Source organism: Alexandromys fortis, unplaced genomic scaffold, assembly GCF_014885135.2.
Source record: "Alexandromys fortis isolate MF-2015 unplaced genomic scaffold, M_Fortis_MF-2015_v1.1 scaffold_109, whole genome shotgun sequence".
Classification (NCBI taxonomy): Eukaryota; Metazoa; Chordata; class Mammalia; order Rodentia; family Cricetidae; genus Alexandromys; species Alexandromys fortis.
In genome coordinates, this window is record NW_026068005.1 from 2349783 (window position 1) to 2367325 (window position 17543).

The window sequence follows — 17543 nt, forward strand, 5'->3', positions numbered from 1 at the left end:
AGAGCCAACATCTGTAAACTCAAGCTGAGGAAGAGCTCACTGGCTAGCTAGCCTAGCTGAATGGATAAGCCTCAAGTTTAGTGAGAGACCATGTCTCAAAAAGTAGAGTGAAGGGGGACAGAGAGATGACTCATCAGTAAAGGGCACCTGCTACCAGTCAGAGGACTCAGCCCTGATTTCCAGCACCTCTATGGTAGCTTACAACTCTAGGTCCTGGAGATCCATTGCCCTCTTCTGGCCTTCAAGGGTACTGCACTCATGGTGCATGTACATACATTCAGGCAAAAACATTCAAAGACATAAAATAAAAAATATATAAGGTAGAACATGATTGAGGAAGACACCAGAGATGAACCTCTGGCCCATACACGCACAAACACACACACACACACACACACACACACACACACATCCGTGAACACACACAAAGGGCAGTGATGAGTTTTGTCACTGCAGAAAGTAATAATTAAGAGCAGAGTAGCCGTAGCCTTCTTTAAATGGTGTCTGTCACACACATATCACATGGTCATCGCTGCTCTGCCCCATAAGTACATTTGGAATAACCTGCCTTCACTGTCCACTTGAGAGGCAGGGAACTGGGTCAGCCGCTGAGTGATGGTAATTCATGCAAGAGACATGCCGTCCCCTTTGTCAGGACAGCACTCGGCTCTGTTATGTGTCTTCATTATTCACTTTATTTCAGTTATTAAACTTCACCTAACTGAAGCCGTGTGAACCCCAGACTGAAATAAAGATAATTAAAACTAATTGTTGGTCTCTAGTGGTGGTTCTTTTTTCTCTCACCGCTCTAGAGACCTATCTAGTGCTTATGGTAGCTATGGCCCCCATAATGGGCCAACCTTCTTACCTCGTTACATGAAAGCATTACTTTCATATTCAGTGAAACCTCGGCTTCTCCCGCCTCCCTGGATATTTATTTTAGGACAGTGTGCTTCAAACATGTATCATATTCCTTCTATATTATTATTATTATCATCATTATCATAAATTGTGTGTGTGTATCCACATAGTGTTGGAGGACGGGGGCATGTATGCCATAGTGGGCAAGTGGAGGACAGAGAACTCTATGGAATTGTCTCCTTTTACCTACCCATGGGCACATGCAGGTCACCAAGCCTCTTCCAGATGAGCCATCTCCCGGGTCCTTTATCTAAATACTATCTTCTTCTAAATACTTCCCTCTGGTGCCTTCTTCCCTCCAGATCCCATCCAAATAACAAACATCGTTTTCTTTTTTTTCTGTCAGCCCACTCTAATTTTTCTCTGTGTTTCTCTATATTAGAATCAAATTGCCAGATGAGAACATTGGACAGCGGGATTGGAACCTTCCCTCTTCCAGACTCAGGAAACCGCTCAATGGGACGATACACATGCCAGCAGGACTCGCCAGAGGACCCTGAGCCCCTCCCATCTCTCCATCCAACCCCGTCTGTAGCTTCCTCTGCCAGAGCCCAAACCCTTGAACACAAAGTGCCTTGCTCCATAGACAGCCAGAGTTCCTCGGAGTCCACCATCATCCATTCCATATCTGACCCCAGCATGATGGCCAGAGGGATGCAGAGTCACCTGCCCAAGCCCACCTCCTCAGGTAAGGTGCCATCTACTGTCCAGTGAAATTGTTCACATCATAATAGCATGTTTGCTGATGAATGTGTGAAACCACCCAGCAGGATATCTCTGCACACCCTCAGCCAAAATGTGGGGCAGCACACACAAGACCTTACCAGGGGCTGGGGAGATGGTTCGGTGGGGAAAGTAGTTAAGTTTGCAAATGCAAGAATTCTAGTTCAGCTACTAGAACCCATGTAAAAAAGGCATAAAAATCTGTCATCTCAGTGCTGGAGAGTTAGAGGAAGACCAGTCCTAGGGTTTGCTGACCAGCAAGTCTCGACAGATCAACAAACGCCAAGATAGTGGGAGATTCTATACAAGAAACCTGAAAAACAACACCCCAAGTTTCTGTCTGTTCTCCACCCAGCATAGCACAAACATGCAGACACACACACATGCACAGCAGACACACACATGTACACATTCATAAACATACACACATGCACTAATTAACAAAATGACATTATCAACTTTTAGTATTACGGCCAAGGGTGGGCATTCATAAGAGGAAACAGCACACCAATAGATGTCTCGTAAACTGAAGAAACAAAAACATGCAATATATATTCATGGGATTTTATCTTTAAATAACCTCCAAGTAGGACTTATTGAATATAGGGGTTGGAGATATGGTTCAGCCGTTCAGGATGTGGACTGCTCTTGAAGAGGTCCTGAGTTTAGTTCTCAGAACCGTCATTGAGCAGCTCAAAACAGCCTGTAACTCTAGGGAATCCAGGGCCCCTGTGGGTACTGCACTCAAGTACACATGCCTGCCCAGAAACACATCTTGACACATAATTAAAAATAAAAGAAATCTTTTTAAAGAGTATATATTGAATATAGAACAAGTTAGCCCCCAACACATTGACGTAAGTGGAACGTTGTGTGCCCGCTAAGCAGAAACTGTAAGTCTCTTGACATAGTTCTATCTTGTTAATGTACATTTACACGCTGCTGAACTATAAAGACTTGGTTTGATTGATCAGCAGCAGATTGTGTGTTGACTGCAGAGGAAAGTGGCTGGCCTTCCCATTGAGACCTGCCTGCAATCAATGGAAAGAAGCTTTTATGAGGAGAGGCAAGGCCAAGCTAAGGGTCAAAGTTTTTTTCATTGTTCCCTCGATTAAAAATATTTATTGCGGACCTGGATGATGCCCAATAATTCTTACCATGTGTGGTTGTGGCTCTGACAAGACGGGGAGAAGCACATGAACCAGAACTCTGAAACAGTGCTTTCCTTATGGCTACAGGATCAGAGAGGAGCCACATATGAAGGTTATATTCTAGGTTTCTGAGCATTTAGAAGAGAAGGCCGTTAATTAAACATGTTTGAATGGATGTATCAGGCTGTTCCCGTGACTAAATTCTTCACACAGAGATAGCAATGGCCAAGGGGCCTCATCAGGAATTGTGCTCCTTCCCAGGCAAGGTTACATTTTTAAAGGCCATAACGCATATTATTTTTGAAATAAGTGCAGTGTTAATTAATGGCACAGCCTCCCGAGCTTCAGGGGCGAAATCTTAGTTATAGATTATGTGCTCTATGCCTGAATAGTCGCATGTGTGACCTCAATTCGGCAGCGGGCTGCCGAGTAGACTCCATGATTAAACACTGTCATTATAACAAATTGAATAGAAACCACAAGCTTTGAATTGCTTCATAAGAAGGGGACAGGAAGGAGATTGTTCTGATCTTGCCACTTACATTTGCGGCATCCAAATCCCAAGGCTTGCGTCTTAATTAAATTGTCACAAAGAGTTTGTAAAAAGATACTGCATGGGGCACAGTGAGGTGAGCAGACAGGAGGCCATCTTAGGGTCACCCACCCTGAAGTCGCCTTCCGTGACACCCACGGAAGCAGGGGTGCTTTCTGATATGTTTCTCGGTGACCAGTTGTTGGGGAAAAAATTATGCAGTGCAGAAGTTTGGGGAACAAAAGGAAAATGGGGTTCCACTTCCTTTCTTTCCAAGAGCCACTTCCTGTGTGATTTCCACAATTGAACACGGCCTTTTTCTTGTCCCCATTTCAAGCCTGGAGGCATGTGAGCACGTCTCACAATGTCGATAAAAGCATAGCTGTCTTATCTTCTCACCTAAGCAGACTGCAGGGAGGGCTGGGCGGCATGTCCTATTGATACATAGGGAGGAGTCTTAACTTCTTTTTTACAGTTTTCATACAGGTGTATATTATATGTTGTGCCTGCTCTTCTTCATATTCCCTCCACCCTCTTTCCTTGTACTTCTCTCTTCTACCAGTTCCCTTTGTCCCCCTACATACTTTCCCTTCTATTTTTATGTCATCTGTAATACATGACTTTGTGTAGCGATATAAAATATAAGAACTACATGCATGATAGAAAACATACAGTATTTGTCTTTCTGAGATTGGCACAGTTTGCTTAATATTTATTTCTGGTCGCATTGTTCTCCTGAAAATTGCTTTCATGCTTCTTGTGCACGTTTTCATTGGGTGTTCCAGATCTACATCTATCTGTGTGTCTCTCTCTCTGTATCTATACACATATATGCCACAATAAGACAGTAACTTGCAAAACACCTTCCTTCATCATTCTAAGAAGGGGGTCCCCGTTAGGATCCTTCAGCTTCAACAACAAACACATGAGAAGGGTGACATCGTTACTAGCCCTCAGAAGATTATAAATCAAAACACATTAAAATCCTATCCTACCACCATTGGAATAAGGGTTATTAAGAAAACAAGCAGCAACAAATGCTATCGAAGAAGTGGACTGAAGGGAACCCTTATGCATTGCCAGTGGGAATGTAAACACAGTTACTGTGGAAGTCAGTGCAGAGATCCCTCAAAAGCCTAGTCAGTCTTCCATAGGACCCTGTGATTCCAGTCCTGCATATTTCTCCAAAGGACTCTGAAACAAGACATCTCAGAGTGCCTTGTACATCCATTCTCACTGCAGCACTGGTCACAAGTGCTAACTTATGGAACCAGCCTAGGTATCCATCAGCAGCAGAATGGATTAGGAAAATGTGGCTTTGATACACAACGGAAATTTATTCACTTACAGTGAAGAACAAAATCATGTCATTTGCAGGAAGATGCATGCAGCTGTGGATAAGCTTACTAAGAGAGTGACGCCCATCTCAGAAAGGCAAATAGCATATGTCTCTTCTGATTTTCATGTAGATTCATAAAATTGTTTGTGCATGTGTGTGTATGTGCACATGTGTGTGTACATGCATGTGTGCATGCGCGTGTGTGTGTATGTGCGTGTGTGTGTGTGTGTGTGTGTGTGTGTGTGGTGAAAGTAGAAGAAAAACGGTGTGGGACACAAAGGGAACTAACAGGAGTGAGAAGAAGCTAGAAAAGGCTGACAGTAATGTACAAAAAAAATATGCTCAGCACACACACACATACATTAAAAAAAGAAAACAGCAAAGGAAAACAAGGATCCTCTACTCAGTGATGTTTGGGAAAGGCTGAAAACTCAGATCCTCTTCCTGGAAACCTGGGATGGATCTAGTATTAGTCCTCTGAGCGAGTTCTCTTCTCATTGCTGTGGTACAGTACCCAGACAAAAACAACCTAAGAGAGAAAGGGTTTACAGTGGCTCACAGTTCTGAGGATCTATAACCTCTCACGGTGGGGAAGGTACAACAGCTGGGAGGGAAGCCATGGCAACAGGAGCAAGAGGCAGGCTGGTCACATGGCATCCACACTCAGAAAACAAGAGAACAGTGGGGTCAGCCTATGACGCATCCAGGCCTCTTCCTAGTGACCCACTTCCTCCAGTGGGGTCCAGCCCTTAGAAAGGTTCCATGCCCTTCTGCAACAGCACTACCAGCTGGGGACCAAGTGTCCAGATGCATGAGCCTGTGGGAACCATTGCACATTCAAACCACAGCAGCCTCCAAAACATGTTCATATTTCATGATTTGAAAGATAGCCTTACTGTTTCCTAACAGCTTGCTTGCTGGGCCTTTTTTAATATGGAAAACCTCAACCTGTTTAGAAAGATGTCTGGTCCCAGGGCAGTATGCTGCAGGCCTCCTCCGTAGATGTATATACACAGTTATGCAAATATTTGGGCAACGCAGACTCAAATAGGGAGCAGAACGTCAAGAGACCCAACCTTCCCTGTATTTAGACCTTCATATTATTTTGAAATGTCTCCCCTCCTCCTTCCTAAGTTTGCCAAAGGTTGGTGAAAGTCTGTTTTTTTATTTAATGTGCCTTTCTTCACTTAGGAAAAACCAGCTTCCAAAAGCAGAATGAAGCAGAGTCAAAGACGCAGCCTGCCTCATCGTTCGACTATGCGGAGGAGGCAGTGGCAAGGGAGCCCCTTTCAGGGTGGGGTGAAGATGCTGCCACCGAGACCCAGGTGAGGGGGTGCCATCTGCCTGTCTGCCCTGATTGCAAACGCTGAGCTCCTTGGACCCTATAGAGATTGATTTAATTTTAAATCAAATTTTGCATTGGTTTGCCAAGTCTGTATCGGTTACTTTTCTCGTCTCTGTGGTAAAATACCTGGCAGATATAATAGAAGGGAGAATCGGTTCATTTCGGCTGCATTTCCAGGGATTTCAGTCCCCGGGAGTAGGGGGGGCAGAGCAGAATGGTTCCTTTTTAAGGCAACAGAAGCTACAGCTACAACTTCTTTGCCTGGTGGCAGCTGGGAGGCAGACAGAACTGGGCTGAAACCAGAGCTGGGCTGCATCTTCAGATGTCCACACAGGGCCCCTGTGAGCCACCTCTGTCATCCAGGCTCCACCTGAAACACTCCATAGCCTCCTGTTATGTTTTCATTTCACTTTCTTTGACCAAAAGCAACTTTGGGAGGAAAGGGTTTCATTGACCTACATTTCCAGTTCATAGACCATGATTGCAAGGAAGTGGAGGCAGGAACTTAAAGCATTAGCATATCTGCAGTCAAGAGCTGAGAGAATGAAGTTCTGCATCCCGACTCCCTGCATCTCCTCTCTTACACTGTTCAGGATCCCCCGCCTAGGGAATGCTGCTACCACAATAAACTGAGTCTTCCTATATCAAATTCACAATTAAGGCATTCTTCCACAGACATGCCCACAGGCAAGCTTGTTCTAAATAACCCCTGTCCTCATGGAGACTCTCTCTCATGTAATCATGTGTTGTCAAATTCAGTTAAAACTAACCAGCTCACCCATCAAAATACCAACTGGGGGCATAGTCATATAGGAGCCAATCCACAACCAGTTCATAACAACATAGAAACTTTCACCTATGTCTCAGCCTCAGCTCAGAATGAATATTAAATTAGAAGATTATACAGTCAGTAATCGCTTACTTCTTAAAGACCATCTTCCACTTGGGGACTGAAAGGAAGTGTTAAGCGGGACAAGTAGTGTTCTTTTCCTCCCAAGGTTCTGTGTGATTGGACCACATGACCGATTTTCTCATAACTCCTAAGATGCAAGTAACAAAGCAATGGGATTCAGATCAATGAGAGATTCTTAGATGTTCTGCAAACTGGACACACAGGCCCATGATTCTCCATTGTATCATTAAGTTGTTTCTGGTAACCCTGCGTGGATTCAGATAAAAGAAGACAGCAGACCACAGTGTGTTAAGAGTTCACCTGTGAAGAAATGCTAATTGACAGATTTCATGTAGCCCATATCAACCTTGAATTCATTATATAGTTAAGGATGACCTGAACTCTTTCTCCTACTGCCTCTACTTCCTGAGTGCTGGGATTACGGGTGTGCACCACCACACCTGGTTCACATGGCACTGGGGATAGAACCCAAGGCTTTGTGCGCACTAACCAAGCACTCTACGAGCTGGGTTACATCCCCAGCCCTGAATAACCTGCTTTTTAATATTTTTTGAGATTGTAATTCATCATTCCCTCCCTCTTTCTTCTCTCTAAAACCTCCCCATGTATACTCCCTTACTCTCTTTCAAATCATGGCCTCATTCTCTTTAATTGCTCTTAAATATATATATATATAGTGTGTGTCCATTTTAATATTCGAAAACACATACATATAAGTAACATTATACAGACTGAGCAGCTTGTATTTATATATGTAAGAATATATGTATTTATAAGTACTGAGGGAGAATGATTTTTCTATTGTCAACCCTGCTTCACAAAGAAAGCTAGCTAGGGAGGTTGAACTTCACAAGCCTTGCTGTTCATAGTGGTACAAGCCACCAACGGAGCCACATGCCCAGCCTGTCAGCTTGCTCCTTTGCATCCTGTTAAATGCGACAAAACATACCTCCTCCCCCTCCCTAGAGCCCTGCCTCCCTGCTCATAAAGCACCCAAGTAAACCCGCATCTTTTCTTTCAAAGCTGGGTTTCTTTAGCTTGATGGAGAAATGTTAAGAGTCCACTTGTTAACAGAGTCTGCCCACAGATTCAGGGGCTGAGTGGGTGGCCTGGAGAGGGAGAGAGCAAAGAAGTCATTTTGTGACTTTGTTTCCACGGAGCTACCCACTCTAATTTGCCAGCTGGGAAGAAAAGTATTGTTTCCCCACACTGGGCACCAATGACTGCAGGCACAGAGGAGGTAGGAAAGATGGCAAGCCAGTGGCTTCCTGTAAGCTGAGGGAAGGACTATAGAGGGACAGCAGGAAAGCCCCGCCTCTGTATACAAAGACCAGGGGAAGAGGGTCTTAACTGCTGCACCCCCTGTGTCTGAGTTGCTTAAAAGCAAATGATATGTTCTCGAATCCCCAATAGCTGTGATTACATACAAAAGGCAAACATAAGAGTGGGCATGTCAAAATTCCATCATGGAGGAGGGGAGGTGGTCACGCGGTCACGCAGCCCCACCCTGTCTGATGACCTGGAGGAAGTTAATAGTTGTTGGAGAAAGGGGAAACATTCTCTTAAGTGGGGTGGCCAATGGTAAGGTGCCCATTCCAGGAAGAACCTACCAGTAATACTCCTGTAGATAAGGCCTCACACATGTTCCTGCAAACATCCCCCGAGCCAGGCATCCCTAAGAAACACGACTCAGACACATGTAAGAAACCCTCATTAAATCAGTAGATGGGGGTGGGGGAGATGCTAGTAGAAAGGGAACTTGTTGGGAAGAGTAAAAGGATCAGCAGGGGTCAGAGGGGGCAATAGAGGGTAATGGGGTGAATATGGTCAAAGCACTATATATATCAGTGTGTGTGTGTGTGTATGAAAATGCCATGATGAAACCTATTATATTATATTATATTATATTATATTATATTAAGTAGTACATACTAATAAAAGAACTCAATATACACTGCAGGTAAGCTTCTGACCCATCCATATGGCCACCCCTCGCCATTCTCAGCACTTCTGCTAGTCAGCTCTCTGTTTCTGCAGCATGATGGCAGAGCCAGCCAGGAAGCCAGACAGGGTGGCTCACACCTGCAATCCCAGCCACTCCAGGGGTCAGGGCTGAGGGGATCAAGAAGGAGAGCACAGCCTGGGCAACATAGTTAAGACCCTGTCTCAAAACTGAAGTTCCATGGCTAGGACATAACTCAGTAGGAAAGCACTTGCCTAAAATATGAAAGAACCAAACATTTCATTCCAAGACCAAAGTCATCATTGCCATTAACTTACAAAGAAGAAAAGTCTAGTCCTTGATAAATTGCCTCCCTTGGTGTTCACTATGGAAGAGAAGTACAACCTGGCAGGAAGCGTGGGGTAGGGCAAGATTGCTCACCTCATGTGAAAGGAAAAGGAAGGAAATGGCTCTTCCATCCAGATTCTTCCAGGCGTGATGCTAATGATTTTAAACCTCCCTTGTCTTGAAACACCTCTTGAATGTTTCCACAAGCCCCAACAGCACCCAGATGGGAACCAGGCCATTACCACATGGGCATTTGAGGGACAATCTATATTCAAGTCATAGCACCAGCCCTGCCAGCTTAGAGAAAAGAAATCCAAGCTGAATCTCCTTTATTCTCCATAGAGGGATGCCCTCCCCCAGGCTTCTCTTCTCCAACGAATGCCATGCACCATGGCTTTAGAGATTCTGACAGTGTCCTTGGCTAGTCATTGGTTTTTGTCTTACCCAGTTTTGGCCATCCCAAAGATGCCACGTATGTCTCTGATCTGCCTGGTATTTACCTAGTTTGCCCCTAGCACAGTCGCAGTCATGATCTGGGTTACATGGCTCCTTTGCCTCACCCTCTACCTGTCCCTTCCCCCAGTCAGTTCATTATCTACGTTGCCACCAATGCACCCTCCCCCCAAATGCAATATTCCATGACATGATCCCTTTGCTTAAAGCTTTCTAGTATTTCTTTGTTATTTACAAAGTCCAGTCTCCCAGGAGTCCCCAAACTCATCAGGCTGCACATACTAACTACACACACCTGTCGTATGGCAATCATACCACGGCGAAGTGAATAGTTCCTGCAGTTTCAGGCTTTCATGCATGTGTGTATTTTATGCTGAGCATATTCCTCCTGTCCTCCCCTTGTTTACCATTCCTCCTCTGGTTAGTGCCCTTTGTTCCCTAGACACTTTCACATCATATATACATGCATAATTTTATATTTCTATGTAAAACCCGAGAACTTCTATTACGACAAAATACATGGCATTTGTTTTTCTAAGAATAGCTTCATTTACCGAGTGTAATTATCCCAAGATGCATCCATTTCTCTACAAGTGTCATAACTTCCTTCTTTTCTATGGCTAAGAAAAAAGTCCATGAAGCGTGTAGACCACAGTATCCATTCCTGTTTTGTTGGACGCCTAGATTGATCCCGTAACTTAGCTACAGCGAATCATATTACAACAGACACTGGTACCTATGCATCTCTGTGCTACGCTGATGTCCTCCAGGTAAATACACAGAAGTGGCATGCATAGCTGGGTCATGCAGTAGTCTGCTTTTGGAAAACCAAACAAACTTGCAAGAGCAAGGTGAAGTCCAGTTCCCGCTTTGCCCTGGGGATTTGCCAGGAAAATGTGACTTTTTTTTTTAGCCCATCCACTCACTTGAGTGGTTTCCCTCTGGGAATCATAGTAGGACACTCTTGCAAGGATCCTCACATTTGCATAAAGATGGGTTTATCTGAGGCTCATGGGTTAAGTAAATTCCCTCCCCCCATTCCATTTCTATGTAGATACTGTTTATTCCTCCTTGAATTCCTTCACTCTGTTAATACAGCGTGCAATGGGCTCCTTTGCATTCCAGTCCACAGACCCTGGTATACCTATCGGTACTGGCAAGTCTACTTTGGAAGGCCAGCAGCTTCTTCAGTTTTACTCATTCATTCCTCATGAGAACTTTGTAAAAGAGATGTTTTGTCTCAGTTTTATGGATGAGGAAATCAAGCACCCCTAACCCGACACTGATTGCTCAAGCTTCACCAAGCTGAATTCACTTAACGGGAATCTCCAAGTATTTGGGATTCTGTGCTTCTTCTGGAAAGGGATAGTGTTGTGTCTCAGAAAAAGACCTCGTGCAAGGTCTGCTATGCTATAAAAATTTGATTATTGACTAAATAAATGTCTGGCTCATAGCCCTGTTTGTTGATGATGGCTAATACTGATTTTAAGATACACTTTGTAATGTCGTTCTCAGTTAATTCTGGTAAAATAAAGCTTTTAGCTCCCGACCATAGTCACTCAGATGGCCCCCTGGTCAGTGGGCCACAAAACAGAATGAATAGACATGAGCATGGGAGAGGAGTTTGTGGGGATACAAGGGTGGTAGGGAGATGGGAGAGGGTGGATGTAAAAAGGGTGTATTGTGTACTTGTGTGACATTGTCTAAGAACAGAATTTTAGGGTTAAAACTTATTTTGCTAATTCTTCGAGACTTTTTACAATGTTTTTTGATCATATGTATCCCAGCCTCCTCCCAGATACAGCTCTCCTCTTTATGCCCCTCCACACAATTTCTTGCTGTCTTTTTAAACAGTAACCTGTTTCTCCAATGTGTGCCACCCATATACGCCTGGGTATCAGGCCACCCACTGGGGCATGGCTAAATTATCAGGGACTACACCTTTAAAGAAAACACACTCCCCTTTCCAGGAGCTATCAACTGTCCAAAGCTCTACAATTAGAGGTGCGGGATTCCCAAATCCTCTTCAACTCCATGCTGGAAGGTTGACTGGATGATCGACTAGAGACAACCACTCAAGTTCATGTCCAGAAGGCATTGCTGATGCTCCAGACCTCTCCAACCTCTGCCTCTTACAATTATTTTGTACTTTTTTCTATGGTGACCTACTAAGTTCATGTGTAGATGTATTTTACATGCATTCATTGCCCACAGAGGCCAGAAGAACATATCAAATCCATTAGAACTTGAGTGGTGGAAGGTTGTGAGTCCCTATGTAGGTGTTAGGTACCAAGCCCAGATTCTCTGTAAAAGCATCAAATGCTCTTAATGGGTATGCTGGCTCTCTAATCCCCATGGATAAATGTCAATTCAAAAATTATTTGTATGCATACATTAATTTTTTAATTTTTTATTGATTTCATTGAGTTATATTTTTTTTCTGCTCTCCTCCCTTACTCTCCACTCCCCTTCCACTCTTTCCCATGGTCTCCATGCTCCCAATTTATTCAGGAGATCTTGTCTTTTTCTATTTCCCATGTAGATTAGCTCCATGTATGTCTTCCTTAGGGTCCTCATTGTTGTCTAAGGTCTCTGGGATTGTGAATTTGTTGGCTGGGTTTCTTTGCTTTGTATCTAAAAGCCACTTATGAGTGAGTACATATGATATTTGTCTTTCTGGGTCTGAGTTACCACACTCAATATGATGTTTTCTAGATCCATCCATTTGCCCTCAAACTTCAAGGTGACATCATTCTTTTCTGCTGTGTAGTACTCCATTGTGTAAATGTACCACATTTTCCTTATCCATTCTTTGGTCAAGGGGCATTTAGGTTGTTTCTGGGTTCTTGCTAATACATTAAAATTTTAAAATATCATTTTGGAAAGAAATATCTAATCCATTCCTTCTCTAACAAGGGCCATAAAGTATACATTGGCTTTTTTGCTCTGTCTCCCCACATTGTTGTTTGTTTTTCATTTTTCCATGTTATACTGGATGCACTGTGGACCGGGGGAATGATTCAGTCAGTAAAGTGCTTACCATGCCACTATGAGGGTCCAAGTTCAATACCCAGAACCCTTGTTTAAAAACGCAAACAAAAACATGATGATTTAATAGTCCAGAGCTGGAAAGACAGAGACAGGCAGATCCCTCAGGATTCCTGACTCATCAGCCCAGCTTCTTGATGCATTCCAAACCAGTGAGAGACCCTGTCCATAAGAGTAGGGTAGACAGCTTCAGTAGAATGACGCCTGAGGTTAACCTCTGGCTTACATGCTCTTGCGTGCATGTTCTTTCATGCAAAAGCACCCCACGTGTGAACAAACACATCCCTATGCACATGCAAATCTTCAAATCAGATCATACTGGTGTCAACAGATCAGCACAATACGGGGCTTCTTTGAAAGAGGACCCCCTGCTTCTCACAACCCATGTACACAGAATGCAGTGGTTAAGAGAAACAAACACCGCTCTGGGACTGGGTTCTCCAGGCCACCTGACCGTGCTCACCTCATCAAGCTCCAGTTTGCTGAATAAGAAGTGCATTTTCTTTACTTCAAGGTAATTACATCCAACAAATTACAAAGAGCTGGGGCAGCTGAGTTAAAAACAATTGGTTTTGCAGTAATTAGAAAAACACAAGGAAATGATGACTGGGGGACAATATTGAAAGGGACGCTGAGCGATGAGGGCCCCGGCGCCCGGTTCATTCTTCAGCTTGAATATTTGAGGTTCACAGCTAATTATGCAGAGATGATGAATTTTAAAAAACCTGCCATAATCATGCCCTCCCAAGGCCAAAGGCTGCCTATTAATAGAGCTATCAGATTTTGCTGTATTATAGAGAATTCACACAAAGTTGCATCTATTTTAAAGTGCTCATCTGGAGCATCACTTAAAGATGACGAATCTGTGTAATATGCAGAATCAGCATTTGGGTTAAACTAAAATCCAGACTCATTACAGTCACTCCAGATTTCCCCAGACGGATCTGTTCTTTAAAATGGACACTAGATATAAGAGGTGTCTTAGACAGGGCGTTGGACTCCGGTCCTGTGAAGGTGAAGACAGGACGAGCCCTGGAGCTCACTGTCTCCCTCCACTTGTGCTGAGATTACAAACATGCGGCAGCACATTGATTTTTTTAACTATTATTTTTTTTAATAATGCATATTTGTGTATTTCTCTGTGGGGGTGTGTACATGTTAGTGCATGTGTTTCCAGAGACTAGATGCATTGGATACACCTGGAGCTGGAGTTAGGGATGGTTGTCAGGCACCGGATATGGGTGTTGGGAATCAAACTTGGATCCTCTAGAAAAACAGAACACGCTCTTAACCACTGAACCTCTCTCCAGCACACACACCCATACCCACACCTTTATATTAACTGTAGACCCTGAGGATTAAACTCAAATCTTCATGCTCACAAGGCAAGCTCTTTACCAAACACCATCTCCCCTGCCCAGTTGCTGTATTTTTGACCAGTCCACTTTAGCTCAAACAGGAAGGGCACACGCACTGGTGTGCAGGGTTTTGTCACCTGCATGAAACTGGAGCCTGGCTCATGTGAGGCAAGGACTGCAGCCCGCAGTCTGCTCTGAGAGCCTCTGCAGAACCAGGATCTCCATTTAGGGACCTTCAGAAAGCCAACTGCCTCTTAGTTGTTCACTTTGAATCCGTGGCTGGCTGAGGTTTGATGTTTCTGGTGGCCTGAGGTGTCACACGCAATAATGAAACAAAGAAAAGCAATCCAGCTGGCTTCCCAAAGTCATGTGGTCAAGAACTAGCTATCAGAAAGAACCCACTGTGCCCTCAGACAGGCTGGAGAGGGGAGGCTGCGACATGACCTGCATTTAATTACTTGAGCAGCGTGCGCAGCGTCAGACCCTTAAGAAAGCAAATGCGGTGATGGACAGAATGAGTTTACCCTCCTGTCCAGAGAGCAGCATGCCGTAGCGAGGACATCACTCAATTAAATTGGACTGCGGGAGATGAAAGAGATGGAGGCCAAGCCTGGGAACCCTAATGAGACATTTTGGAGGGAAAAGATGCAAACCCTCCAGAATTTGTCCCCTTTGGTGGGCGTTCTTAACCCCTGTCATTACCATAGCATCCCCAGTGATTGGCCCCTTGAATTTTCATACACTGTGACTCAAAATATTAAATCAAAAAGGGAGAAGGAAGGAAGAAAGGGTGTGGCTTTGTTTATACACATGTACTTGCTTCCCTCTACTTCTTGTAAGAGGAGCAGCGTGAGCGTGGAATGGTGAGAGCTATAGGTGTGGCTCCTGGGAGCCCCACTGTTTATGCAACTCATGTAATCAAGGATGACTTTTTCCTGTAGAGTTCTCTAACCCACATAATATATTGAGTGTTCATACCCAGTCGTCAAGCCACTCTGTTGTGTCCTGTGTGGGAAACAGATGGCAATTTCTGGAGATGTTTGGGTTGTCACTACTCCAAGGGGCCAGGAGCTGCTATCTGGAGTTGCTCCAAGGCTGTACTGTATGAAATGGCCCCCAACAGCAAAAAGCAAATGGGTGGATATCAGGAGTAACAAGCAGTAGCCAACAGTGGATTAACCTTTGGGCACTGGAAATGTTCGCCAGGTCAGAGAAGCTGTCAAATGTTTGAGTCAGAGCATAACAGCAGCCACATTCTGTATGCCCAGCAGGAGCACTAAGGCCAGTTCTAGCTGCAAGTCCAGCCATTACAATGTGTGTCCTTCAAAAGGGATCTTTTAAATTAAAATTTAAATCGTGTGTGTGTGTGTATGTGTGTGTATGTGTGTGATATGTGTGTGCATGTTCCTCTTTGAGCGTAGGTGCATGCCTGCCATGGTGTGCTTGTAGACAAAGTTGTAGGGATGTCAGGCCTCACCTCCTTCCTTGTTAGACATGGTTTCTTGTCCTCTGATGTGTACACCAGGCTAGCTGACCCATGTTCTTTCAGGGAAGCTCATGTCTCTGCATCTCATCTACATGCGAGACTACTGAGTATACAGATGTACTCTGTCATGTCCGGCTTTTCCAAGGGGTCTGTGGACCCAGACTAAAGACCTCCCTCTTTTTAGGCAAGCACTTTGCCTATGAAGCCATCTCCTGAGCCTCCTAGACTTGCAGACTTGGCTACTGACCAGTTCCTGGTGGCTTTGTCAGGAGTTAGGAGGATGCTGAGCTGAGCACAGGCTGTCAGAGCATGAGGACCGTGAGGTCTCTGATTAGTATTGCAGTTCTGTCTCTCTTACAGAACACGCACCCCGAGGACGCAGAAATCCTTCACCGACTTAAAAGTGACTCTGGGATGTTTAATTCTTACTGTGCTCTAGCGAGGCAGGTAAATTGCAATTAGATGGGAAAAGAAGGGGAAAAAGAACCATTGTCAACAGGTGTTGGAGGTTCCTTTGGGAACATGGAGTTTCATATTTGGCTTTTAAAGTACATAGTGACATTTGGAGAGAGTCCCTTGCCAGAAGTATTCCTACTGAATGGTTAAGACAAAGAAGATTAATAACAATCTAATGAAACCCTCAGGTAGATCTATACGAGACACTTCCTTGAAGAAGTGGGGCAGGCAATTAGAGTAAAGATGAAGAAAGATGTTTCTAGAGTTATTGTAGTGTGTAAGAGGGGAAAGCCACAGAAAGCCTTTGAGGTGCTGGAAGGGAGGTGCATTCGTTACTTGTCTCATTGCTATGACAAAACAGCTGGAAAGCAACTCAAAGAAGGAAGGATTTACTTTGGCTTATAGTTCCAAGGGGACATAGACCATCACGGCAGAGGAGGTGTGATGGCAGGAGCCGGAGGTGCCTGCTCACGTGACATCCACAGTCAGGAAGCAGGAGATGAATGCTGGAGTCATCTCACTTTCTCCTTTTATTTTCCAGCCTAGACCACAGCCCATGGTTTGTTGCCATCCGCATTCAGAGTGGATTTTCCCCACCTCTGTTAGTCTAATCTAGAAAGTCCCCACAGATGTGTTCAGAGATTTGTCTCATAGATCCTGTCAGTACTAGACATCACAGATTAAGGCAGATATATTCACGTTGTCCTGGGTACCTTACTCTGAGACTTTAAGAATCTGGGAAGAAACTACTTCAAACATTCTCTCAGTCCACCTGTCCCCTCTTTAGCCCCAAACCTAGAAATATATACTTACTATATATTTATCTATCTTATCTTAGGGGAGGGGGTGGTTCCTTCCTAATCAGCAACCAGAAGTTTTACCAAGAAAATGATCAGCCATTATTCAGTGTCTCACACAATAGGATCCTTTCTAGAACTCTAGAATCAATAGTCCCAAGCTATCTGGTGGTGTGCCAGTGATGCCCATGTCTGAAAGGGACACCTGGTCTCTAGCCTTGGTTGTTTTGGTTATTGACTGCATGATCTCTGATGGGAGATGCTCGCCTTTCTGAACATTCCTCCTCTCTGCCACACAATACCCATCTTGCCCTGTCACCAAGGCATATTTCAAATATGACAGTAGACTATAGAATTTCAGCCCACAGCAGAAGGAGAGAGAGCACAAGCAAGGAACTCAGGACCGCGAGGGGTGCACCAATACACTGAGACAATGGGGATGTTCTATCAGGAACTCACCAAGGCCAGCTGGCCTGGGTCTGAAAATGCCTGGGTCAAAACTGGTCTCGCTGAACATAGCGGACAAGGAGGACTACTGAGACCTCAAGAACAATGGCAATGGGTTTTTGATTCTACTGGACCTATTGGTTTCGTGGGAGCCTAGGCAGTTTCGTGGATGCTCACCTTACTAGACCTGGATGGAGGTGGGTGGTCCTTGGACTTCCCACAGGGCAGAGAACCCTGATTGCTTTTTGGGCTGACGAGGGAGGGGGACTTGATTGGGGGAGGGG

The 17543-nt window shown here is 44.5% G+C and overlaps 1 protein-coding gene across 5 annotated transcripts in view; it reads left to right on the plus strand.

Moving 5' to 3' along the window:
* Nckap5 (NCK associated protein 5) overlaps positions 1-17543 on the plus strand; it is an 820785-nt gene that overhangs the window by 753065 nt on the left and 50177 nt on the right. For all 5 annotated transcript variants that reach the window (XM_050161478.1, XM_050161479.1, XM_050161480.1 and 2 more), the window contains 2 exons: positions 1304-1609; positions 5858-5991. In XM_050161478.1, the coding sequence (XP_050017435.1) occupies positions 1304-1609; positions 5858-5991 (440 nt within the window). The remainder of the gene's footprint in view (positions 1-1303; positions 1610-5857; positions 5992-17543) is intronic.